At 40.6% G+C, this 27,529-nt stretch overlaps 2 protein-coding genes across 5 annotated transcripts in view; one reads left to right on the forward strand and one right to left on the reverse strand.

The window, feature by feature from the left end:
• Positions 1–3,320, reverse strand: part of LOC140485653 (limbin-like) — a 188,549-nt gene extending 185,229 nt beyond the window's left edge. The window contains exons 1-3 of one of the 4 annotated variants that reach the window (XM_072584026.1): positions 3,131–3,228; positions 2,658–2,846; positions 1,861–1,936 (exon numbers count right to left, since the gene is read on the reverse strand). In XM_072584026.1, coding sequence (XP_072440127.1) covers positions 1,861–1,936; positions 2,658–2,846; positions 3,131–3,193 — 328 coding nt within the window. In that variant the 5' untranslated portion in view covers positions 3,194–3,228. Of the gene's footprint in view, positions 1–1,860; positions 1,942–2,657 lie in introns of all 4 variants that reach the window. The other 3 variants (XM_072584027.1, XM_072584028.1, XM_072584025.1) reach the window with 3 other exon arrangements.
• A 142-nt stretch (positions 3,321–3,462) lies between these two features.
• Positions 3,463–27,529, forward strand: part of LOC140485654 (evC complex member EVC-like) — a 50,522-nt gene continuing 26,455 nt past the window's right edge. Inside the window, exons 1-11 of the mRNA XM_072584029.1 lie at positions 3,463–4,089; positions 4,230–4,349; positions 11,380–11,463; positions 11,993–12,225; positions 13,491–13,575; positions 13,995–14,093; positions 16,915–17,040; positions 20,785–20,943; positions 22,595–22,811; positions 24,205–24,353; positions 26,230–26,328. Of these exons, the coding sequence (XP_072440130.1) occupies positions 3,904–4,089; positions 4,230–4,349; positions 11,380–11,463; positions 11,993–12,225; positions 13,491–13,575; positions 13,995–14,093; positions 16,915–17,040; positions 20,785–20,943; positions 22,595–22,811; positions 24,205–24,353; positions 26,230–26,328 (1,557 nt within the window). The 5' untranslated portion in view covers positions 3,463–3,903. The remainder of the gene's footprint in view (positions 4,090–4,229; positions 4,350–11,379; positions 11,464–11,992; positions 12,226–13,490; positions 13,576–13,994; positions 14,094–16,914; positions 17,041–20,784; positions 20,944–22,594; positions 22,812–24,204; positions 24,354–26,229; positions 26,329–27,529) is intronic.

The following is a 27,529-nucleotide window of genomic DNA, read 5'->3' on the forward strand; positions in this document are numbered from 1 at the left end:
CAATCAGATACAGATACAGGAACTCTTGGAGACATTTGCTAAGCAGGCTAGACTCTAGAATGGTATATGACTTGTTCAGAGATGGCAAAGATTTGTGTATTTTTACCAGATGCTGCAAAACCATGAACCCTCTAAATTCTCTGATCTGAATGGAGATTTTCAGAGTGCTCCAGGCATAGAGAAATTGCACAACAGAACATTCAATTTCCTGGACAGTTTCTTCAGAGCAAGCTATGTTTGGCATTCCATTGGTCCCCATGTGGAACTCCCATCTACATTGGAATAATGACTGTCTGACCAAACTATCAACTATAAATAACATTAACACCAATCTAGTCCTCATGCAAGAGAACTGTAGATATTCATTATTGATTGAGATTATTGTTTTAATATTTTGATCAAACTATGATACTTGACCTTCTGTATTGTCCCAGTCTATCTGATGCCCTCTTCATCTGTGTGTGACATGAGGTCGACTGGGACAATACATCCATCCTGGGACAGTCTAAACAAAACACACAGAGGAATTCCTGGAGGCCTGGCATTCAAAATGGAACTCCATTAACAAACATACTGAACCCCATTTACCAACCTCTCAGACAGAACTCGAAATTTTATCACCCACCACAACAAACCGAGACAGATAAATAGCAAGTGGTACAGGACACCAATGCTACACTTGGGGCTCACTGATGATGTTACCTAGCAGGGTGACAAAACATCAGGACAACAAACCTACCAGCTCAGTGAGCAAATTTACAACGTGAGTGAAAGGCGGGCCCTGACTCCCAATTCCCCACCCACCCTGTCCCATGACCACTACCTGCCCCAAGTGTAACAGAGCCTGTGGTAGTTGCATTGTTCTGTACTGCCACAGAGAGTGGAAATGAGTCATCCTTGTCTGTGAGGGACCGCCAATGATAATTTCTTTTCTGTCATAATTTTGACATATTCAATGACTGAATATCAATGCAATGCTACAATGATGTTTAATCTTATGTTTATAGTTTGAGAGTGTGAATTACTTCCTTTACATTAAAAAAAATTTTCTTCTACGATTGCAGCTAGATTCTGCTGGCCCTTGGCAAAACGAAAATCTGCAAACAGAGTCACAGGTAGATAGGATACTGAAGAAAGCATTTGGTATGTTTTCCTTTATTGGTCAGAGCACTGAATATAGGAGTTGGGAGGTCCTTTTGCGGCTGTACAGGACATTGGTTAGGACACTTTTGGAATATTGCATGCAATTCTGGTCTCCTTCCTATCGGAAGGATGTTGTGAAATTTGAAAGGGTTCAGAGAAGATTTGCAAGGATGTTGCCAAGGTTGAGCTGTGGGGGGAGACTGAATAGGCTGGGACTGTTTTCCCTGGAGCATCAGTGGCTGAGGGGTGGCCTTATAGAGGTTTATAACATCATGAGGGTTTTGGATAGGGTATATAGACAACGTCTTTTTCTGGGTGGGTGAGTCCAGAACTGGATGTTAAAGGTTTATGGTGAGGGGAAAAATTTAGAAGGGACCAAAGGGGCAACTTTTTCACGCAGACAGTGGCATGTGTATGGAATGTGTTACCAGAGGAAGTGGTGGGGCTGGTACAATTACAAAATTTAAAAGGCATCTGGATGGATATATCAATAGGAAGTGTTTTGAGGGATATGGGCCAAGTGCTGACAAATGGGATAGATTAGGTCAGGATATCTGGTCGGTGTGGATGAGTTGGACCGAAGGGTCTGTTTCCGTGCTGTACATCTCTATGACTCTAACTCCATCACATTTCGAATCAATTTACAATTATGCACAAAGGAGATGGCTAAGTAAGTGACATGAAATGCAGAAACATTAAGGAAAGAGATCCACGTACCTGAATGAATGTTTGCAGTGTCATACAATATGAAATCCGAGGAATCTGTCTTCAGTCTGTGCTGTAGTGATGAGTCCTGATCTCCCAAACATTTCAAAAGTAAAAGTAATAATATTAAAAATCTTTTAGTGGTTCAGCATTTGTATAATGCTGAGAAAAGACATATTTTGCCAAAGCTTTATATCTTACATTCATCATGACAATTTGCCAGGATACCAGTTTAAGAACAAAATGAGCATTTGTACTGTAGGGGAGGACAGTGCTGATTAGTTGGTTAATAAATATTTTACTTGACTGTGCTTTCCAAATGCACAAAGTTGTTAACAAAATAAAGCTCATCGGTTGGTCTCGGTTATATGAGTGGACTGAAATATCTCAATATGGGTCAAGTAAGACAAGAGAGACATAAAGCAAACTAGTGCGATACTAAAATCTGAAACAAACGTATAGAGTGCTGGAGAAACTCAGCAGGTGTGGCAACATCTCTGGAGGGGATAGAGAGAGCCAGGCAGAGTTAACGTTTCAAAGATTCAGGCCGGACTGAAAGCGTTATGACTCGAAACGTTAACTGTTTCTCTCTCCACAGATACTGCCAGATCTCCTGAATTTCTCCAGGATTGTTTGTTTCAAATAATTGTGGGCCAACATGAGCACAGAGTTCTACCTCTCAACATTATAATAAAAGTTCTTACAATATTAAGTTAAAGATCGAGAATTAACGTTGATGCAAAAGTATCAAGACAATTAGCATTCACTTGGAAAATAGAACACTTCCATTCTCTAAACTCCGCACTCACGTATGCAACAGCATCGCCACCTTTCCAAACCAAATCTGGACTGTGCCCACAAACAGCTGCCGAGTGGTGAATGCCAGTGATGGGCACCTCCAGAGATTTCCTGTAGGCACATTCAAGGGACCCGCTCGGCAAATCCATCGAACTTGTTGCAACTCGAAATTCTTTCCCAGTTCTCAATCTCACTCGCCACTGCAACGTGAAAATATTGATCAAGGGGTGCAGGGCGCTTGCGGATTCGTGACTAGGCACAGTGCGAATAAACGCAGTGAACAGGACGAGAGAGATGCTGAATCTGACTGCAGAATGACATGTTACAAATGGGGGACCCTGGGCAATCCACATCACAAAGATCCAGAGATTCCTCATGCAAACAGTACAACAGCTCACAAAAGTGGATAAAGCATTGCTCTGCTATTGATTAGATGGGAACAGATATGCTGCAGATATGCTCCATCACAGTCTCACACACTAACCAGCATGACTGCAGACAGAGAAGCTGTATTGTTCAGAGAGAGAGAGACCAATCTGTCCATCATGGTCCTGCCAGCGTACCAGTTCCAGCGCCCAGACTCCCTTCCATTGTCCCAGGGATGATAATATCCCACCCTCATGCCCCACTCCGATAGGCCGGATGGTCAAAATCCACATTCTGATTGGACAACTCTGCCGCCTTCTGTGTGGCTAACTCAACCTTCAATCCAGTTGTCGCGCGAGGCATGCCGGTATCTGTAGTTCGCGAGCGTGATTGTCTCCGGGTTTCTCCACTAGCTGTGTGCCGGAAAGAACTACAACGTCCATCATTCACCGCCACCCCTGCGATTGGCCTGCGCTGAGAATTGGGAGAAAGTTTGAGCTTAAGTTGGTAAAACTTTCTTCTTTGCCATGAAGGCCTGAAATCTCTTTCTTCTCCCGATTTTTTTTAAAAAAGGGGAGCGAGAGGGAGGGAAGGAATACATTCATTTTCAAGCGAAGTTTCTAATTAAACACAACTGGGGAGAACAATCCTTTTTTTCCAAATAACATTCCCATTTTGAAAGGACGGTTGCCAGGAGCACAGAAAAAAACAAGACCACCCAGGAAGCTCTATTACGTGGATTTCACTCTAAAACACAATAATCTGCGGGGGAGGAATAAACATTGGCGTCTCAAAACGTTCTACCTTATTTCCCTCGCAATGTTTGCAGATGGCAAAGGTGTCTTGAGAGTGTTTGCTGTTTGCGATGGAGAGATGGTTCGTGTTATTTGAATGGCGGCCAGGAGCAGTCCTTCACTGGCCTCCTGTTCAGGCCGAGCCGGATTGACTATCCCTTCCAGTCAGTTGCAGGTTAATCCCACTGTCCTGGCAATCGCTGTGGTGCTGGGCTTTGGCTTGGGGATCGCTTCTGCAGTCCTGCTTTATATATTTGTGCTGGAAGCAGCCTTGCAAAGGAAGGTAAACTGCTCTGATTGATCAATGTGCCTTTCAACACAGGGAGGATCTGCATCTTGAAATGCACCACCATTTACTGTCATATATGAATCCAGGAAGAGGAACAGTTTGCATATTTGTTACAAATCTTATTTATTTTTCAGGAGTATTGTTCAAGTGGGACTGATGATGATTCCTGTTCTGAATATTCCGATGACAGCCAGAGTTTCAAAAGCAATGAGGACGAAAGAAGAGCTAAACGTGGAACCTTCCCTTATTATGAAGTGGGTAGTACTTGTTTTCTCTTGTCCTGTGTTGCTCTAGAGAGGGATTCATTAGTTTTATAGCAGCAATCTGAGCATCCAATGGTTCTGTGTAGTTATTGATCATCTCAAAGAGAAGTAGAAAAGTGATTAAATTCCACCCACTATCAGTAGTGATAACTCCGAGAGACAGCATCACCTTAGACACAGAATAATATATTGGACATCAGTTATGAACCAACCCAATATACAACTCATCGGGGCAGTACAGGAGATCTGCTAATACATAACAGTTACATCCCTTTTCCATCCCATACGTCCCCTAGATGCCAGTGCTGAAATTGTGCTGTGCACTAGGAAGACTTATTCCATTCTCTTCACCTGAACTATGCACTTTACAGAGTCATAGAGATGTACAGCATGGAAACAGACTCTTTCGTCCAACGCCCACTAGATATCCTAAATTAATCTAGTTTCATTTGCCAGCACTTGGCCCATATCCTTCTAAACCTTCCTATTCATTTACCCATCCAGATTCCTTTTAAATGTTGGAATTGTACCAACCTCCACCACCTCATCTGGCAGCTTATTCCATAAACGCACCACCCACTGCATGAAAAAGTTGCCCCTTAGGTCCCTTTTAAATCTTTTCCCTCTCGCCTCAAACCTATACCCTCTAGTTCTGGACTCCCACATCCCAGGGAAAAGATTTTGTCTATTTACGGAAACAGACTTAATGTTTCAAGTCTGTATGACTCTTCTTCAGATCTCATGAAGAACTCTTGAAGAAGTTACACCAGCCTCGAAACATCTCTCTCTTCACAGATACTGCCAGACCTGATGATTCTTTGTCCCAGAATTCTCTGCAGTTGCTTTAGAATTCTTCCATGATGGCCCAGGGACCTGAAGCCAGATGATAAGCTAAGGGGAGCAGGATTATTTTAAGTAGATTTGTCTTCTCTCGGCTATAGAAAGTTTCAACATGAGGCCCACTGAAATTTAAAAGCACAGAATTCCAAGTTTTTGTTAGGCCAGGGTTTTACGGGTTATGGAACCAAAGCAGGTCGATAAAGTTAAGTTTATCACATATGTAATAGGAGCAGGGGTAGACCAAATAAGTAGACCCTTGAGTGTGCTCAGTCATTCATAATGCTGGCTGATTTTTTGCCTCAGATCCATTCTTGCAATTTCTGTCAATCTCCCTTGTTTCTCTAAGAGACCAAACATTTATCCATTTCACTCTGAATTATACCCAATGATAGACAATTTCAAAGATTCACATCCCCTAATTGAAGAACTTTCTCCTTTCTCAGTCCAAATTCTGAGACTCTTTTATTCCCTCATCCTCTAGATTCCCCAATCAGGAACGACACTTTTCAGTATCCCTGTATGAAGCCTTTTCAGAATCTTGCCTATCTCAATGATTGTTCTTACAGTGTTGTTTGCAGCATGCCTATTCAACAGTGTTACAACTCCAGTGCTGGGCTTTCACCTTCCATAGGCACAAGGCAGCAAGGTGGCTCAGTGCGCCAGGGATCTGGGTTCATCAGATTAGTTGGATTGGGCGTGCAAAATAGCCCAGAGTGTCCCGACTAAGTGGATTAGCTATGGGAAATGCAGGGTTACAGGAATAGGGTAGGAGGATGAGTCTGGGTGGATGCTCTTTGGACTGGATGGTGTGGACACGATGGGCTGAATGGCCTGCCTCCACACTGTAGGAATTCTATAATTCATTGTGGGGAAACCTTCAAAATTCTGAAGGTGGTTTAGAGCCTAAAGATATGGTGCAGTGGATCTCAATTTCCATTTCCCCTTTCCTATGTCTGTAATCTTAGCGTTCAGAGGCAACCAAGAAGAAAAACATATTGATATGGTTATGTTCGCTGAGCTGGGAATTTGTGTTGCAGACGTTTTGTCCCCTGTCTAGGTGACATCCTCAGTGCTTGGGAGCCTCCTGTGAAGCGCTTCTGTGATGTTTCCCCCGACATTTATAGTGGTTTGAATCTGCCGCTTCCGGTTGTCAGTTCCAGCTGTCCATTGCAGTGGTCGGTATATTGGGTCCAGGTCGATGTGCTTATTGACTGAATCTGTGGATGAGTGCCATGCCTCTAGGAATTACCTGGCTGTTCCCTGTTTGACTTGTCCTATAATAGTAGTGTTGTCCCAGTCGAATTCATGTTGCTTGTCATCTGCCTGTGTGGCTACTAAGGATAGCTGGTCATGTCGTTTCGTGGCTAGTTGGTGTTCATGGATGCGGATTGTTAGCTGTCTTCCTGTTTGTCCTATATAGTGTTTTGTGCAGTCCTTGAATGGGATTTTGTACACTACATCGATTTTGCTCATGCTGGGTATCGGGTCCTTCGTCCTGGTGAGTTGTTGTCTGAGAGTGGCTGTTGGTTTGTGTGCTGTTATGAGTCCCAGTGGTCTGGCTGTCAGTTCAGAAATGCTCTTGATGTACGGTAGTGTGGCTAGTCCTTTGGGTTGCAGCATGTCCTCGTTCCGTTGTCTTTCCCTTAGGCATCTGTTGATGAAGTTGCACGGGTATCCGTTTTTGGCGAATACATTGTATAGGTGTTCTTCTTCCTCTTTTTGTAGTTCTGGTGTACTGCAGTGTGTTGTGGCTCTTTTGAATAGTGTCTTGATGCAACTTCTTTTGTGTGTGTTGGGGTGGTTGCTTTCGTAGTTCAGGACTTGGGTCTGCGTGTGTGGCTTTCCTGTATACCTTTGTGATGAATTCTCTGTTCGGTGTTCTCTGTACCATCACGTCTAGGAATGGGAGTTGGAAGCGCTTCACAGGATGCTCCCAAGCACTGAGGATGTCACCTAGACAGGGGACGAAATGTCTGCAACACAAATTCCCAGCTCGGCGAACAGAACCACAACAACGAGCACCCGAGCTACAAATCTTCTCACAAACTTTGAAAAACGTATTGAGTATCTCTAGGGCAAACAAACATCATAATCCAGTTTAACGTCCTGGATGCAAGACAATTTGGCAATGGTGTGTGCTTCTGCATTGAAACTCAAGCACATTCCAATCAACAAAAGTTTCCTCAAACTGTTAATTAAACTCCCATCTGATCCTTTGCAACGATAGTCTTTTAGCTGTTGTAAACAAAGAAACAACATCATTGCTAACATGAAGCTGTTATTACTGCATGACAAATTTGCTTAAGCAATTAACATGTTATAAATGAGGATGTAGGAATGTATGATAAGCATATAAAATGAAGCATAGCATCTGTGAGTTTAAAATCGGATTGAAATATATCCACATTCCCTGTTTCGACTATCCCTGGCCACTAAGCCTGAAATACTGAACTGGATCTTGACTTTCTAGATGGTTTCTATTTTGTCACAGAAGCATAACATGGTGGCTGCATCCACTCAGTTGTTGGATATTATTTTTCTAGCAACGGAAAAATCTTCAGATTAAATCAGATGTGAGAATGGGCCAATAATAGGAACTCACCCAGTCTGACAGGATGTTGATTAGGCTTATTAATGAATCAATTAATGCCAATTATTCCTGCGCCTTCTGGAATTTAGAGCTAGTTCAGGGATTAAATGTGAGCTGCATCATACAACTTTCAAGTGTTTCCCAAAACGGTGGCACGGTGGCTCAGTGGTTAGCACTGCTGCCTCAAAGTACAGGGACCCAGGTTTGATTCTAGCCTTGGGTAACTGTCTGTGTGGAGTTTGCACATTCTCTCTGTGTCTGCATGGGTTTCCTCCGGGTGCTCCGGTTTCCTGCCACAGTCCAAACATGTGCAGGTCAGGTGAATTGACCATGCTAGATTGCCCATAGCATTAGGTGCATTAATCAGGGGGAAATGGATCTGGGTGGGTTACTCTTCGGAGGGTCGGTGTGAACTTGTTGGGCTGAAGGGCCTGTTTCCACACTTTAGGGAATCTAATCTAATCTAAAGTAATCAAAAGCCACCCAGCAAATCTGAAATGGCATGTTGGTGTTGCTGTCAGATGTTCTGTGCCTGATTGAGGTATTGGGTTTTGTGAAAGTCTGCGTTGCTTCTATTCTCACCTCTCTGACAAGGTTCTCCCCTTCACCCTCAGTCACCCTTCATATATCAGATCCAGTGGTGATCCCTGACAGCTGCCAGCAGTGGAGAACTGTGGATTGGCCAACAGCTTTTGGCACTCAGGACTTTTACCTCAAACTATTTCATTTAATTGAACCTCCCCATGGAAATGACACAGGTTTACTATCGATTCTCTGACAGATGAGGTGCCCTTGAAGTTTAATTATATGACCCAAATCAATTACCATTATAGGCTCCCTCAAAATTCAATCTAAAAGTTCACTAGTCCTGATTAATTACAAGACCCATTCCAAATACAAATCTGTTTTCACAAGCTTTACAGATTTTATTCAGTTTATGGTAGCGAGTATAAATTAAATCATACTTAATAAAAGCAATGGTCAATGTGGATCTGCCTTGGATGCCAGTTCCTGACACAGTTAAACCAGGCACGGGTCTCTTGTTCTGTTGACTGACATTGGATTCCTTACAGTGTGGAAACAGGCCCTTCGGCCCAACTAGTCCACACCGACCCTCCGAAGAGCAACCTACCCAGATCCATTCCCCCGAGCTAATGCACCTAACTCTATGGGCAATTTAGTGTGACCAATTCACCTGACCTGCACATCTTTGGACTGTGGGAGGAAACCAGAGCACCCAGAGGAAACCCACGCAGATACGGGAAGAATGTGCAAACTCCCCACAGACAGTCGCCCAAGGCTGTAATCGAACCCTGGCGCTGTGAGGCAGCAGTGCTAACCACTGCGCCACTGTGCCGCCCCTTCTTCTGTCTTTGATCTTCCATATGGTGCATCAAACCCCTAAGAACCATGGCTTATTAACCTTCAGTAGCAACTATCCCTTGTACATGAACAGAGACGTTTAGAACTTTAATTACCTTTTTGGTGTACGAACCACACATAAATCATAGTCAATCTTAGACTGGTGCCTTGGTAGTCTCTGTCCAATTCCTGATTGGTTATTTAAAAGTGATGGGCATCTTACTGACATCACTTCCTACAGTCTCAGGATTCATTCATTGACATGACAAACAATTTGTTAAATAAATCCCTTTTGTGACAGCTTGTGTCTCTTAGCTTTCCAAAGCCAGAGCTCTTTACCAAGGTAAGGTGGCACAAGTAATGGCCACTTCGGTGACTATCGAGGTATGGAATCAACACTGGATAATTGATGATCGTTACAAATATCCCAATTGATGCAACTAAAAATATTTTAAAAACTTAAAAGACTACAAACGCTGCAGTCGAACCAAATTCCAAAATAACACATACAAAATTTATAGACATATTACATACTTTATCTTACACTTATCCAATCCAAAGCATGCATAATTATATCTTTAAATAAAAGCTGTGTCCATTTCAAAAGCACTTTCACATTTGTTAGCCTAAATTTCTATTAGCCTGAGCCATAAACAGCAATAAAACTATAAACTAATGACTTTCATTTTGACTGGACCCGATGGCTTTCTTCATTACAGAACTGTTTACAACAAATCCCAAAAGAACAAAGTATAATCTAATTCCTCACATGCTTAACCAAATCAAAATGATTAATTATTGCAAAGTATCTCAATCCTGCAAGTTGAACCCACATCAGGAACTTTAAATCTGCAAAGCTAAATCCTGTTTCTGTCCAATCGTGTCACAAAATTAGCCTCACTCTTTTGGGCAGACAAAGTGAGATGTTCAGGAAGCCAATGGAGTCCTATTAAATGTACAGAAGTGCAATTTTAGTATGGTAACAATATTTCATTTTGTTTAGTCTTGAGGTTCACGCACCTTGACATTCTCTGCCTGACTCCACCACCACTGTCCATCCCTTATTATAGAGCCATCGAGTCATACAATACAGAAACAGACGCTTTGGTATAACCATTCCATGCCGAACATAATCCCAAATGAAACTAGTCCCACCTGCCTGCTCCTGGCCCATATGCCTCCAAATATCTTTTAAATGTTATAGTTGTACCCACATCCACCACTTCCTCAGGAAGTCCATTCCACATGTGAACCACCCTCTGCATAAAGAAATAGTGTCCCTTATATCTTTTCTAAATCTCTCTTCTCTCAACTTAAAAATGCGCATCCCAATCCTAGGGAAAAGACAACTACCATTAACGCTATCTATACCTCTCATTATTTTATAAACTTCTGTAAAATTGTCTCACGACCTCCCAAGCTCCAGTGAAAAAAGTCCAAGCCTATCCAGCCTTTCTTTATAACTCAAGCCTTCCGCACCAGGCAACATCCTGGTAAATCTCTTCATCATGACCAAACACCCACTCACAACTTAACTGGGACCCCAGTTGAAGCCTATGACACTGAGTTCCTGTTCCCTTTCTCTAGAAAAATAGTGAATCCAGTTGGGATTGAACTTTTCACCAAGAGAATTTCAGGAAATGAGCTCTAGACATTAAGAAGCCAGAACATCGATAACCCTGGAATCATTCAGTGTTCCATTCACTTAATGGGTGTCTTTTAAAATGTCATAGGATCATCAAGATCTACAGTGCAGACAAAGGTCCTTTGGCCCATAATGTCCACACCAGTGAAAAACAACCACCTAACTATTCTAATCCCATGGAGCCTATAATATTTGACATTATTAAACAGCATAATATCATATCACAATTAATGTTGTCGGGGAATCTGTTAATAAGTTAGCAATTCATTCAAAATAATGGTTCATGAAATTATATGAAATGGCATTCTCAATAATTTAAAATGTTCTTATTAGAATAATTTGGAGTAATCCTTGGTTGTTTCAAGTTTGAATGTTGTTTGGACTTTGAAAATGTGCATTTTTTGGAATGTGCTTTTTTTTGTAATTACAACTTTCATTTTGCTTTACGTTGAAATATAAGCATTTAACTAAACTTTAACCATGGCATGAGTGCTCTGTGATTTCCCTAAGCTCCCAGAAAGAGAAATGACTTGTAACACTTCAGCAAAACATTTTGATTGGCTAATACATTTTTTATTTGACAGGAAAATGAAACATCATTGAACAGTAATATAGCTGCTTTTGCACTGAAGGCAAGAGTCGTATATCCCATTAATCAAAAATTCAGGGTAAGGATCGCTGTTGTTATAATGAGTGGCAATTTTAGTAATACATTAAGTAGTTGATAGTTGTTTTGGTTTGCATTAATTAATAGATAATATATGATTATATTATGCTTTTGGATTGAAAAGCTGCATTTACTGGAAAAATAGTTATAAAATCTGGTTAAATGACAATTTTTATTAGGTTTGCAATTTAAAAGATTTATATAACCAATAATTTATTTGTCTAATTAAATACTCCAAATGCAAAATGTGGATTTTCCACTTCTAGGGTGGGATGTTACTCCCTAATTCTTTTTTTTATAAAACAGTGATTGAGAATAATTTTTCAATCATAAAAGCAAATTAACCAAGGATGCTGGAAATCTGAAGAAGTGCTGGAAACACTCAGCAGGACTGAGACCAAAGAAGAGTCATATTTGATTTAAAACATCAAACTCTCTCTGTCTGTCCAGAGGTGCTGGCAGACCTGCTGGGTCTTTTAGCTGATTTTCTATTTACAAGTTATGAATTGTGACTGGTATTTTATTTGCAGCCACTAGCAGATGGATCATCTCATCCCTCTCTATTAGAAGGATTGAAGCAGAGAGATTCCACCAAAAGAACAAAAGAAGACTTTGTTTTATCAGATTCTGAGTTATTCAATCACAAGAGTGAGAGAGGTTCCTGTTGCTTTCCAGGGGATGGTCCACCATCAACAACAGTCTTTAATGAAAATAACACAGTTCCGATAGTGACTTTCTTTTCTGAGGTACTGGGATATACAAGGTAAAATATCTCCAAGAAGTCTACTCGGGTCAGACGTATGCCAATTTATCTCTCTGTATTTCACTCAGTCACGTCAAATGTGTTGCTCACATGAATGGGATAAGGAAGTAGCTAGGGGATAATTGGACCAAACTTGCAAAAGTCATTTTAATGTCACACTTTCTATCTTCGCTGAAACAAAGTTTGAGACTGCGGTTAATTAGAACAAAATGAAGATTTATTTCATCCTACAATATGAAGTCATGCATTCTATCCTTAATTTATATATTACTTGCATTTTATAATATTTATAATTAAGTATTAAAGCATAGGGGAAATTGGAAGAGTAGAAAATTGGAGCAGATATGCTTTTCTCCAATTAAGTTTTAAGAATCTGGGAAAAATAAAATTTATTGTCCCCATTGATGGTTGGATGTTACTGCAGCATACAAAAGTAAAATTAGAGGAAGTGAGACATCTGAAATGAAAACATAGAACACTGGATATAGTCAGAAGGTCTGGCTGCAGAGAGAGAAATAGGGTTAGTATTTCTCTTGCATGAGTTGGTGACAAGTATCTCAGTGAGTCTCTCTCTGACTGCAATCAAGAATCTCAGTGAGTCTCTCTCTCATTGCAACCCCGAGGTCATCTCCTCTGCCCTGAAGCTCTTCAACCATGTACTAAAACAGACACTTCCTCATTTCCCCTCCCCCCACCTTACCCCAGTTCCAACCTTCCAGCTCAGCACTGTCCTCATGACCTGTCCTACCTGCCAATCTCCCTTCCCCACCTATCCACTCCACCCTCCCCTCTGACCTATCACCTCCATCCCCACCCCCATTCACCTACTGTACGCTTTGCTACCTTCTCCCCAGCTCCACCTCCCTCCATTTATCTCTCCACCCTGGAGGCTCCCTGCCTCCATTCCTGATGAAGGGCTTTTGCCCAAAACGTCGATTTTCCTGCTCCTCGGATGCTGCCTGACCTGCTGTGCTTTTCCAGCACCACTCTGATCTAAACTCTGGTTTCCAGCATCTGCAGTCCTCACTTCTGCCTGGTATGTTTCCAGAATGTTCTGCTTTTATTGTTACTGTGGCATGAGATGTTTGCATAGACCGTTTCTACCATAAATATAGATGTAGGAATCTGTAATGGAAAGGTATACATTGTAAGAAGTTTAATAAGTAGAAATGCATGTTTACACATCTATACAGATGTTTCTGCCTTTTCAGAATTTTTAAAATATTATTCACTGTTGATCTTTTGTGTTTTTGCCTACTTAACAGTCCTGAAGCAGAGCTTGGCCTGTACAGACTCTGTCTGCAGACCCTGAGGCTTTTAGATGCAGAATTACGGCAAGAAAAATATATGGTATGTCTAGAGAAATAATAAGGTCCTTCTTATATATAGAATATCCTAACCTAGAAATGGTGATGGTGTCATTGCATTGCCAGAAGCTCTGTATAGCCACAAATTTGTCCCTTTTAAGTTAGTCTTGTCATTATCCCATTCCAAATGAGGGGAATCACCTATGGTTTTCATGCCAGTACCAGCGCTGTTAGCAGGATCTCCCCTTGAACTCAGAATGAATACAAGACTGCCAGTGAGCTTCTGATAAATGCTTTGTTCCCCTTTATTATTTGTATGTAACGTAATGTAGATTATATGTTGCTTTTATTAATACTGTAAACTGCATATAACAAAAAAACACATATATAGGTGATATTGTTGCATTATTTGCCAAACCTTTATTGTTCAGGAACTCTGAATATGCCCCTCTTTCATTTTAGATGTTTCTTCAACTTTTGAAAATACAACTGAATGATTTGTACTTGAAAGAGAAAATAGATGAGGAGTTTTACAGAGACTTTCTATCCACACAAGAAAAGGTAATGTTCAATCTCACACTTTAAAATCAAATTGAAAAGAAAACAATCACTTAGTTTAATGTAATTTAGCAGTGCAGAATTATTTCATTGTACTAAAATTGTGGCCTTATGACTCAAACAAAGTTTTATTCTCAACTACTCCATTTGAAAAGACAACAAAAAATAACCAACTAAATGATTTGTATTGACTGGTCAAGTGTTATGTATGTTGTAAAATATCATAAAGCTGTGGACGTGGGCATAGCTAGTAGCAGACGTGGAAAGAAAGACTTACATTTATATAGCGCTTTTCATAGCGATTGGAGTCCTTAAAGCACCTTGTAGCCAATCAACTACTTGATCCTATTAAGTCACTGTTATAATTTTAAAAATTTATTCTTGGGATGAGGGCATTGCTGGCTGAGCCAGCATTTATTGTCCATCCCTAATCTTCCTGGAAAAGGTACAGGTGAGTTGCTTTCTTGAACTATTACAGTCCTTGGGTGTAGGGATACTCTCAGTGCTTTTAGGAAGGGAACTCCAGGATATTGATCCAAGGCCAGTGGACGAACAGTGATATAGTTGCCACTCAGGATGGTGTGTGGCTTGGAGGATAGCCTCTAGATTGTGGTGTTCTAATATATCTGCTGCCCTTTGCCTTGTAGGTGGTATAGCTCACAGGTTTAGGAAAGTACTGTCAAAGAAGTCTTAGTGAATTGCTGCAGTACTTCTTAAAGATGTAACATACTATTGCTCTGTGTGTCAGTGATAAAGGGAGGAAATGTTGAAAATGGCAGGTGCAGTGCCAATCAGTCAGACTGCTTTGTCCTGGATAATGTCAGGTATCTTCAGTGTTTTTAGAATTCATCCACTCAGGCAAGAGGGGAGTATTCCACACACTCCTCACTTGTGTCTTGTAGATGATGAACAGGTATTGAAGAGATAGGAGGTCAGTTACTCATCACAGGATTCTTAACCTCCTGGGCCTCCTCCACCGCCAAATCCAAGACCCCGACAACTGGAGGAAGAAAGCCTCATCTTCTGCCTTGGGACCATCCAACCGCATGGCATCAACATTGAATTTACCAGTTTCCTTATCTCCCCTCCCCTCACCTCATTCCAGATCCAACCCTCCAACTCGGCACCGCGCTCTACCTGTCCATCTTCCTTTTCACCTATCCACTCCACCCTCCTCTCTGACCTATCACCACCATCCCCCCACCTGCATTTACTTTTCACTTTCCCCAGCTTACCTTCCCTCCACCCCCATCCCATCCTCCTATATAACTCCTAATCCCCCTTCACCACCTCCACATTCCCAATGAAGGGCTTATGCCCGAGACGTCAACTCTCCTGCTCCTCGGATGCAGCCTGACCTTTTCCAGCACCACACTCTCAACTCTGATCTCCAGCACCTGCAGTCCTCACCTTTTTTCCTAGCCTCTGACCTACTCATGCAGCCACAGTATTTATGTGGCCAGTCTAATTCAGTTTGTGGTCAATGGTGACCCTAGGTCACTGATAGTGTGGATTTGTCAATGGTAATGCCATTGAACATCACGGGGGAGATGGTTAATTCCGTCTTCTTGGAGATGGTCATTGCCTGGAGTTTGCATGGCTTGAATGTTGTTTGCCACTTCTCTGGCCCTGGTGAATCCATCTTATTTTCATCTTTATCCTTGGAGTCCAGTGACAATTTGAGCTGTGGATATCTGATTTGTTGGTATCTGACTGAGGGGGGAGCATTGGATTTCTGGGTAGAAAATTCCCCTTCCAGGAATCAGGAAGTCTGACCAGGTGTGTGCTTGATTCATGTCAAGGTCTATCGGGTCTTGCAGAAAATAATGGCAGTGGACTTTCCATCTGGTGAACAGAACTTCTGCAATGATCTTTAAATTTAGTCTCATGTTTCTATTTACAGTGATTTCATTTACTTTCTTAAAAGCTAGGGGGTACTACATAATTAAATAATTAATTTTAAAATGATATTGTTACTTGGGGAACTCAACAGCACAATGCTAGTGTATTCACATATTGACAAGGAGTGTTTTGACTTTGGAGTTACAAAATTGTAATTTCCTAACCTCAGTTGGGCTGTTAGGAGGAATCAGTGAGAGAAGTTGAGACATTTCTTCATAATGAAGAAAGGAAAATAAATATGTTTGACTTTGGCTTTTAAGGACCAGTTGCATAGTGAAGTTTGCAGTGGCTCCAAGAGGGAAGGGTGGAGTGACAGAAAGCTGAGAGAAACATTATTCCAAACATAATTAATTTCAATAATATTGCAGTGAGGAATTTACCACCATTACATTATTTTTGAATCAACTCATTTTAGTTTTTAACTTTTTATAAAGTGTTATCAATGCACACCTTACATGTCATAGAGTTTTATGCATGGAAATAAACCCTTCGGTCCAAACATCTGCACCAACCAGATATCCAACACTGATCCAGTCCCACTTGCCAGCACTTGTCCCATATCCCTCTAAACCTTTCCTATTCATATCCCCATCCAAATGCCTTTTAAATGTTGTAATTGTTTCAGCCTCCACCACTACCTTTGACATCTCGTTCCATACATGCACCACCCTCTGTGTAAAAACGTTGCCCCTCACGTCTCTTTTAAATCTTTCCCTCTCACTTTAAACCTATGCCATCCAGTTTTAGACTCCCCTACCCCAGGAAAAATATTTTGGCTATTCACCTTATCCTTGCCCTTCACAATTTTACAAACCTCTACAAGGTCACCCTTCAGCCTCTGAGACTCCACGGAAAAAAATGCCCTAGCCTTTTCAGCCTCTCCTTTTAGTTCAAACTGTGATTGATCTCTTCTGTTTCAAAGGAACTGGAGAAGACAGAGGAGCTGGTGTTGCTAGGTGAGGCCGACAGGAAAGGTTGTGAGCAACATTATACTTTGGAGGAAACTGAACAAGATGAACATAATTATTTGCAATATACTATACAACAGGTAAGACTATTTCAATGTATAATGCAGTCTGTTGCAACAGCAGCAGGACCACATCACTCTTTATAGGAGAAGGCAGTGACCCATTGGTAATCTGATTGGAATAATACTGTGTAACTTCAGGCTAATGGTTTGGGCACATAGCTGGAATCCTATTGTGGCAGATGGTGAAAATTGAATTCAAGAAAGTATGGAATTAAAAGCTCATTAATTATGTTGATTGTCATTAACCACTGTTGATTGTCATGAATAACCATCTGAGTTAGGACTGAAATAAGGAAAGATTTCTTTGCCCAGTGATTGGTGAGCCTGTAGAATTCACTTTCACAGAAAGCATTGGAGGCCAAAAGATTGCATATTTTCAAGAAGGACTTAGGTATAATTCTTAGGGCTAAAGGGATCAAAGGGTAAGTGGAGAAAGCAGTAACAGGATACAGAGTTTGATGACCAGCCATGATCATGTTGAATGGTGGTGGAGGTTTGGAAGGCTGAGAGGTCTATTCCTCTCTTTTTTTTCTACATTTCTAGCTGGTGCACTAATGTCCTTTTTTGGGAAGGGAATCTGCCTATGGGCGAATCCAGACCCACAGCAATAGATTTGATTCTTAACTGCCCTGTGAGCAATTAGGGATAGGCAATTGATATTGATATTTTGATATTGATATTTTGCAAGCTAAGGTCATTTAAACATGTTCCCAACGCAGAGTGCAATTTCACAGCAGTAAAGGGATAGAACTCATTATAGCCCTTAAACAGGTTAAAGGTAAGACCTGTTAAATATTTGTTAGCCTTATTGAAGGCTGCAAGAGGAAAAACCAGCTGTAAGACCAAAAACAAGATGCATCTAAGTATAGATATAAAACTGAACCTCCATTAAAGTAGCAGAGCAGCACAATACATCCCATTTTATATGACTGACAGAGTACAATTGCAATTATATAATGTGAACATAATGATAATTTGTGTTGTTTGGCACTCCAGTAGCTATGCTTTGACAACCAGAGATCGCAAAACCTCTGAGGAGGTAGTAATCAGACTCAGCACTGTGTACCAGCAGGATCCAAAAACAGATGTGGCAAAATACAGCATATTTTAAGGAACAGCAACATTATGCTACTCTACAGTACCATCTATTAGGTGGATGGGCCATGAAAATCTGCTGCAAACTTTGCTTATTAACCTGGTCCATGTCTGTTTTTTGCCCTTAACAAATCACATATTGTCCGTACATAGATTGAGAGATTCTTGTTGTCTAGAGGAATTAAGGGCTACGGGGAGAACGCTGGTAAGTGGAGCTGAAATGCGCATCAGCCATGATTGAATGGCGGAGTGGACTCGATGGGCCGAATGGCCTTACTTCCACTCCTATGTCTTATGGTCTTATGGTACAATAACCTCATTGTTTCCTGCTGTTTTAGTAGGGAACACAACAAAGTGCAACTGGAAACCTTTGGCACACAAATTCCAAGACCTTCATGTACCAATAAAGTAGTGAAAACGTGGCTGGTTATTGTTACTTAAGTCAGTTGACCCCTTGAGAAATATTCCAGTACAGTGCCGTTTAGCAGCATTATTGATGATTCAGCTGGAAAAAGAGACAGAAGTGCTGGCATATTATATATTGTTTGAAAGGCTTACTTGGTTGAATGTAATAAGTACCACCAATTGAGATCATGTCACATGGATTTGATCAGACTAAAGAAGGAGCTTGTCGGAGATGGATCTGGCCTACTGTACACCTACAGTCTCAATAGTGATGTAGGTTAGATTCTCAGAACCTGTGAATAGTTGCAATAGTGCAACAAACTTTATATTGATTACTCAACATGTATCATCTAGTTAGACAATAGGTGGATACCCTAAACCACAATCAACTGCTTTGAGTTTGGAGGAACCCACACACAACTCTGTCTGATGTATATGTTAACAGTTTGACATGTGAGATGCACTCTAAGTGATATCGCAATCCTAAGAGAGAATCTGCCTTGTGCATCCTCAGATAATTCAGAATTGTGATGAATGAACTTTCCAACCATTGGAATTGCTTTTGTTGTGTTACAATTTGACTCTGGGAGCAGAACACTATATTCACTTATCAGTGGGTTTGCAAGGGTAGGGAGTTGTGACCCAGTAAACGTTTTGGGTGGCCTACCATCAGCTTTTGTTTGCCCAGACCTGTCTGCTGTTTTATAATGTGATAGGTGGGGCTAAGGCTGATCCACTTTTGGCCCAACTTAGGCTTTTGTTTGGAAAATGTTGACCACCTAAGGACAGACTCCCACCCAGTATTGTCACCCAGTTTCCATCAAGGACTTCCATTCAATATTGGATGCTACACGACACCACAGCACCCCGAACCCCACTGGTGTGTTAGCCACGGTGCTCTCTCACCTCTTTAGTTTCACCATAAACATGCGCCACCTCCAGCCCAATCACACTCGAAGATGGACCTGGGCTAATGTACACCAACAGCCTCAATAGTGGTGTGTTGGTGAGCTTCACCTCACCAATGCATCCTGTGTGAAAATGAAAGTCCTGTCTCCAGCCTTCTTAGATGCAAATCCCACTGTTTCCTGGGGATGGTAGGGTCCCTTACTGCAGTCATCAAAGTCTTGCAACTAAACTGCCACAGCTATCCTACACCCTAGTGCTGAGTACCCAAGAAGACATCAGTAGATGTTTCAAGATCCTTAGGTAGGTTTTGGTGCTTTCTGATCTTCCTGTTCTTCTTGTAAATTCTCAGTCCCAAATTACTTTTTAAAATGAATTTAAGTTTAAAAAATAACTTTTATGCTGAAAACTAGCAGTTATTAGCAAACATTTAGAAATAGCTTTTAAAAATGCCAAGAACAATTTTTGATTTTTAAAAAAATATTGTAAGCACTATAAAATTTAAAAACAAACAGCAGCATTTGAAGTTTTTTTTTAACCTCTGGAGTTTCCAGTCCACATCCATACACAAGGAAAGAAAGAGCAATCCCAGAATAAATCCAAAAGAAACGAGGGAAACATTAATGTTCCAATCTAGTTCAGAAGCAGTCAAAGCATCAAACTGGGACAAAGAATCGAGTGTGAGAAATACTGCAAACTGCATGATGGCAACACTGATGGAGGTGGACCCAAGAGTCTGTTGTATTGTAAGTAGTGATCTCAGCCAGTACAGGAATTGAACCCTCGCAGTTGACATCATTGTGCATTGCAATTAAGCTGTCCAACCAACTGAGGTCACCATGAAGGTCATGGCTTCTTATCCTTGGCCCTCATCTGGGGCACGATGACCCTTAGGTTAAATTCACCGCTGTCTAATGAGAAAGTGTGGACTTATGGTAACCTTACCTTGTCCATGGCGTGAATATAAATCTGTGATCTTCCTGTTCCCACTTTGCACCTATTATTCCATCAGAGAATTTATCCCAAAGTGTTCTTATTTGCCTCGTTTCCTTTAGAGCAAGTGTGCTGCAGTACACCCTCGTTCTGAGGGTCTGTTGGTCATGTAAATATCTTTGCAGGTTTATTTTTGTCTAAAACACAGGACGTTTTCTGTCCTGTGCATTTCTTAACATAGTGGAAACTCTATTATGCAAGTATTTTATTTTTTCGAGGGTGATTAATGCGTGCTGCTAATATTCCTCACTCTCCTGCTTTCCGGTAAGTTGTTTTTCTCAATCTATAAGCTTTGAGCTACCAGGAAGACCCTCATTGTGAGCCAAGGTAATCTATAATGTTGTTAACAATTCTTTATGTCAGCTCAGTGGATTCTTCAAGCAAATTGAAACTGCTCGGTTCTCCCTCTTGAATCATTCCAAACTCTCCAAGATCACTGGACAGGAGATAATAAGGAACATGAGTGAGAAAATGTCACAGGTGGAAAATCTGCTAACTGACTCTCTGACTTTTCAAATCACGGTTAGTATACATTAAAATATTCCTAGGTATCTTTGGACTGGAATTTAATATCTCACTTTTATAACAGTGATACAAGTTCACCTGTTGTACCAAATTGTGTGACGCCAACCCTTGCTAATTAAAGTAGGTTGCTAGCAAACAAAAACACATGATCTCCAACACCACAGAGTGGGAAGTGCAAAGTCTTTCAACTGAGCAACCGTTAAAGTGCTGCAATGTAACATAAAAAGAGAATTATGGTTGGTAGAAAAAATAAGAATGACTCTTTGAAAATGTGTATGCAACAATTTTTAACAAACAAGAAATACTTGGAAAGCAATGGGTGTGCCTCAAAGTCTGCCTGATTTCATTTTCAGATGAGCACTCAGCACTCCTGCCCCAAACAGGCAGAAAGCTACTCCCAAATTCATTCTATAGGAGCTGTGGCATTTGATGGTCAATTGTCAATTAAGGGTCCTGAGGTAGAGGGGATAGATTTCTTTTTGGGGTTTTGATACCTGTTAGAGTCTGGCAATCACCAGCTGTTGTCTGAACCCAGCAATTGGCAGCTGCAGAAGCTGGTGTGGGCAGAGAGAACAGTCAATTCTTTTAACTTCACAAGTTACTTTATTAATGTATTAAACCATGCACTTATTTTCTCTTACGGACTAGAGCTTATATATTTTCCAAAAAACCAAATTAAAAACCTATTTATACCCCCACTTGAGTCCCCCCAACATGCCTGAATAATCACAGAATATGCAAGATCATTCCCGATCTGGATAACTCTTTCTCTGCTTCTCTCTCTCTCTCGCTCTCACTCACTCTCTCTCTCTCTTCCCATTGGCTCAAGATCCAATGTTCATTGTATGTCTTTACCTTATTGGCTCCAGATAAACGAACTAGGTAGCATTACTTCATTACCTTTTGTCCAAATAAGGCTTCTGTATTACCTCGTCTTTCTTACTTTTTATCTGACGAATATGGGTTGGTACCCAGCAGTACCAGGACTCTGGTCATTCTCAGTTCACAAGCTGTTTTCCCCTTGGTGTGTTAGCAGTTTTTATATACTGAGCATTCCTAGCTCCTGTCAGTGATTGGTATCTCTGTGTCTCTGCGGTCTCCTGGCCAACAGGGGAGAGTGGTGAAGTGATTATAGGGTCAGCTTAGCAGTCAGTCAGGAGTTAGACTACATATTTGATAGCTTAACCTTTCCTGGGTGACTATTTTACTTAATTTCATTGCCAAACTCCAGATTTTCTGATCCAAATGGATACTTTTGGAAGATTCCAGACATAGTGGAATTGCACTTTGGAATATTTAATTATGTGGGCAATTGTTTCGGAGTCTGCTATAATGGAGGTTCTGCAGGGACCCCAAATGCAACTTCTATCTATGCTGGGCTAGCACTGCCTCTCTATTAGAAAATCCACACTTACTGTGCAAGCTGAAGCAATGTTACACCACCTCTGATGGCTGATCTTAAACACCACCAGAAAACACCTACATCTAGACCAAGTTAGCAAAGGTATATTCATTGGGTTGCATCTGTGTACGTTGCCTTTATACCATCACTCCTGCTAGGATTTGAATAACATGCAATAGAATTGAGCGAAGAACTAAATTATTCAGCAGCGAGTTTACGACTGACATGGTTATGCTCTTGTTGTAGGTTATTCTGGATAAGTTGCTGCGTTGGGAGTTCATGACAAAGAGCCTTCATTCCTTGACATGGCTTGTACAGCAAGAAAGCAAAGACAAGTTAATGATGCTGACATCAGTGCTGAGTGTTCTCAACAGGGATAGTGTATTGGCTTTTTGGCAAAAAGAAGAAGTTTTAGCCAAATTTCAACATTCTGTTCAAGACAGTGTGGACACATACATCAATGGTAAGGCTTAAAGACAGCCTTTGAGCTGAATTGTTGTTCACAGTAGAAGTTCGGTTTTATAATTCCAGTAACACTTTTTACTGACTCAGGATTGTCACGTCCACAAGTGTTCAAAGCTGATAAAAAGATATGGATTGTATGAACCTAAAAATTGCTAACCATTTACTGTCATAACTAAAGATGATGAGTGTTTGAGCTCCAATGACAGTCCAAAGGACATTAATTCATTGCAAACAAGAAATATTTGTTTGTAAAATTAAAAAGGAATATTTATAGAGCATAAAATGTACAATTTTTAGAAGAAGGATATACTTTTGGCCAACGCCATTTCCACTAGTGACCAAGTGGACACCACTCACTTAACATTTTGCCTGGAATGTGTAATTTGATCCAAACTTTTTTTCACAATTTATTGAGTATTTGAGTGATTCGTAATGCACATCCAACATATCTTATGAATAAAGTATATTTTTGAGATAAAATGATCCAGTGAGGCTTGAGGCTGACGGTGCAGCCTTTAAGCTTAGTTTGATTATGCCGAGATGCCAGTGCCTGATAGAGCTGCAGCAGAACGCCTCAGAATTGAGAACACGAATGCTCCCCACATTTCGGAAATGTATAATTTTTAGAGATTTATTGAAGTGGCAGCTTTACTGCGTTGAGTAACCTTTCAGAATGTTCCCTGTTGTATCACAATACTATGATATGGAATCCTCAATGTGTTGCAGGTCATGTGAACATTTACAAGAACAGTCACTTTGATATGAAAGCTATAATTGAAATTCTACTTGCATTCTAAATCAAAAAGTAATTTTAATGAAATTTCTCTAAAATTAAAGTTCCTGAATATCACTTGACTTCTTCAGTTTTCCTATTGTAACTGGAATGTGGCCTTTGGTGGAACAGCTATTTTTAACTTTTTACTCAATTCTATCCAGCAGTTCCATTGATCTTCTACCAAAGAATCCCATGAAAATTCCTGAGTAACACTGACACAAATTCAAAAGTGCTTTGTGATTTCAAACATTGTGGGCGGCATGGTGGCACAGTGGTTAGCACTGCTGCCTCACAGCGCCAGAGACCCGGGTTCAATTCCCGCCTCAGGCGACTCTCTGTGTGGAGTTTGCACATTCTCCCCGTGTCTGCGTGGGTTTCCTCCGGGTGCTCCGGTTTCCTCCCACACTCCAAAGATGTGCAGGTCAGGTGAATTGGCCATGCTAAATTGCCCGTAGTGTTAGGTAAGGGGTAGATATAGGGGTATGGGTGGGTTGCGCTTCGGCGGGGCGGTGTGGACTTGTTGGGCCGAAGGGCCTGTTTCCACACTGTAAGTAATCTAATCTAATCTAATTTCCATATACTCTATCCACATGTAATTTAAATATTTCTTTTACAGATTGTGCAAAACAAACTAAAGATCTTATTTTGGAAATGAAGAGAAGACACAGAACTTTGAGGAAACAACTTGAAAGGACAGAAGGAGATGAGAAAATGAATCTAAAAGAGCAGGCAAAACAAATGTTTACTCCAACTGAATTTATTCAGGTCAGGCAATAAAATATTCGTGAGATGAATTTGTTGGACATAATCGTTGGAGTTAACACGTTGGGTTCAATCAATGTTTTCAGCATGAAAGAGTAAATGTTTTGTAATAAATCTAATCACGGGCTCCATAAAGGTTCCCCTTCAGCAAACGTGCCCACCAATTTCCTGTTTTGATTAAGCACTATCTAGGAAGGATGGTGTTCCATTTACAAAAACTAATTCTTCAGCATTCGGATTCTGGTGATCAGATCCTTCTGTAATGAAACCAAGTCCTCCAGCATTACATGGCATTGGGACCAGAGTGGAATTCCCTGCGCCATAAGCTAAAGCTTTATTGAGCTTGATCCTTGAGAACAAAATTATTGAAATCTCCCAGGATGTGGCAGATACTGGAAAACAGAAGTAGGAGCGAATTACTGCAGATGCTGAAAACAGTACTGAAAACAAATGTTGGAAATCACAGCAGGTCAGGCAGCATCAGTGGAGAGAGAGCAAGCTAATATTTTGAGTCTAGATGACTTTTCATTAGAGCTGACGTGAAATGTCTGATGGGGGAAAGTGAGGACTGTAGATGTTGGAGATCAGCGTCAAAAAGTGTGGTGTTGGAAGAGCACAGCCGGTCAGGCAGCGTCCGAGGGGAAGGAGAATTGAAATTGAAGAGTTATCTTGACTTGAAACATTAGCTTGCTCTCTCTCCATGGATACTACCTGAACCACTGAAATAGGCACTGGTCTATCTTCAATAGCTCAACTGTTTGAAGACTTCAGGAAGATTTCATGGAAAACATTTGCCCTTTGTTTTACCATTGCGCTCCAGCTGTACCTGGATCTACATGAAGATTACATTGTTGAAAAAAGAGCTTAATAATTTTTGCTGTCTTTTAGGTTGCAGAGAAGGCTCTGCATGAGCTGCATTTAGTTCTGCCCAACTCCTGGAAGAGGTCCCTAAGCAGTCACTTGGCCTCTCGTTAACATATGGAGCAGATGCCAATTTTAAGGGAACTGCTGGCATGCCCGAATGTTATCTGATTCCAATATTGCTCTCGAAGCATTTGCATTGTCTTTGGATACAACGTATATACTTCCTGGGAATTTGATCATTTTGACCCCTGTTTCATACTGATAGAACTCACACAATGTCAACCAATTTCTTCCTTCCTATTCTGTAAATTTCTTCCCTGGTGTAAAGTTTTCTGCGTGAGGAGTTCTGTTGATTAATGTTCAGTCACTTGTACAAAGAGTCCAAGTGTCTGATCATTAAAAAGCCTATTGACAGACCACCAGATAGATTGAGTTGTAGCTGGGGAAGTTTCAGTCATACTTTTTTTTGAACTGGATTCGATTGTAATCCTGCACGCCTCTGTGTTTTGACACAAGGGAAACAACATGCTAGAGAAAGTGGGTGTTGAGTTAACATAAAGCAAAGAAGTGTGGATGCTGGAAGTCAGAAACATGCAAAAACACAAATTGATGGAGAAACTCAGCAGGCCAGGGCAACTGTGAAGAGAAAATAGAGTGTTAACATTTCAAGTCCATTAACCCTTCTTCAGAATTGACCACAAATGCTGCCAGACCTGCTGAGTTTCTCCAGCAGTTTCTGTTTTTGTGAATGTTTGGTTTGTTATTCTTCCCTTCATGCTGAATTTGGATATTTCAAAAAGAGATTTTTATTTTTGTGTCTCTGTGAAAATGTTGTGACAAATGTGCTGTGCTACATTTTTCTCTCTGTAGATCTTCAGAATAATGTCTCCTTCAACTATTTAATTCTTTGTGCATTCTAAAATTAATTAGAACAGATTACGAGCAGATTGAATGAAGACATTTCACTTGTTTATTGATCGCTTGACATAACATAATATAGTTGTGAATTTTATAGAGTTATCATGAGCTCACAGAGAGACACAGACAGACCCGCTATGACGTTGAGGACAAAGAGGATCGTAATGATATCAAGGCAATTACTAAGCTGTGGAAGGTAAGGATCCATTAACTCTATTTCACAGATTACCCCTACATAGATTTCAGTTTTTGACACATTTTACAAAAAAAATTAAAAGGTTTTATTCTGCTGACTGAAACTTAAGGAGTGTAAAGTTTCAATAGCATTCCAATGCTGCCATAGGCTTTTCCTGATTTAGAGCAAAGGATTTAATGATGTACCATTTCTTGTTCGGTCATGACCTTTATAGCCTCAATTTATTATACACTGCCATAAGTCATGATTACTATTTAACACTGATTAAGTGCTTTTACTAATGGTATAATAGGTTTTGAAAATCCACAATGGGCCACTCCTCCCTATAAATGGTAAATTACACCCTTTACAAACCTTCACCACCAATTTTGCAGCTGAAATTGAATATGCATGTGGTTTCCAACTTATGTTTACCTTAGAAACATTTGTACTTAGGAACAAGATTCCAAATTACTATTAATTTGAAGGATCTGATAGGTGAGTGTTCACCCATGCTTATGAACAGGTATTGTAATCGATTGTGTTCTGACTTGTGTACAAATTGACTCACAAACATACTCCTGAACAGAATCCATTTGTAAGCCAGGGATTGCCTGTAGCGTCAGATCTGGATGCATAACCAAAAATGCTTCATGAAATTGAAAACATATAGAATTGTTTTACTTAGTTATTACCAACCAGTCCTCCCTTAAATTTGTGGGTTCCACTCCTGAAAATCTTGATTTTAAATGAATGGACTTAAGTGATTCAGGGGTTCCTGTAGAAATCAAAGATAAACTTGAGGTTAGGTTCCTTCGGGCATTTCCTTGCCCAGATAAACAAATGTACAAGTTGCAATACAAGACCATGCATGTATAGCACTGAGCATTCCTAACTGAAATAACTTACAAAATAAAATATAGAATAAGTGCAATACATTGGCCAAGGGGAAGCAATACCAGGAGGCAAGCTGAACAAGGGCAGCACAGAAAGAAATGCTGTGGGATGGGGGGAAAAGGCAGCATTGAGGGGATAGGCAACACCTGGAAGTAACAACAGTGAAACAGAAATGATCTAATTTAAAGAAACAACTCAAAGAAAATCATTGAGATTCAAATGAATTGACTTGAAGTGGAGCAACGCAAAATTGAGGATGACCTGCATTTGTACTTTTCCAGATGAGGATTGTCTATTCAAGGAAGTGAGATATTTTGTTTTTGTT

Source organism: Chiloscyllium punctatum, chromosome 14 (genome assembly GCF_047496795.1).
Source record: "Chiloscyllium punctatum isolate Juve2018m chromosome 14, sChiPun1.3, whole genome shotgun sequence".
Lineage (NCBI taxonomy): Eukaryota > Metazoa > Chordata > Chondrichthyes > Orectolobiformes > Hemiscylliidae > Chiloscyllium > Chiloscyllium punctatum.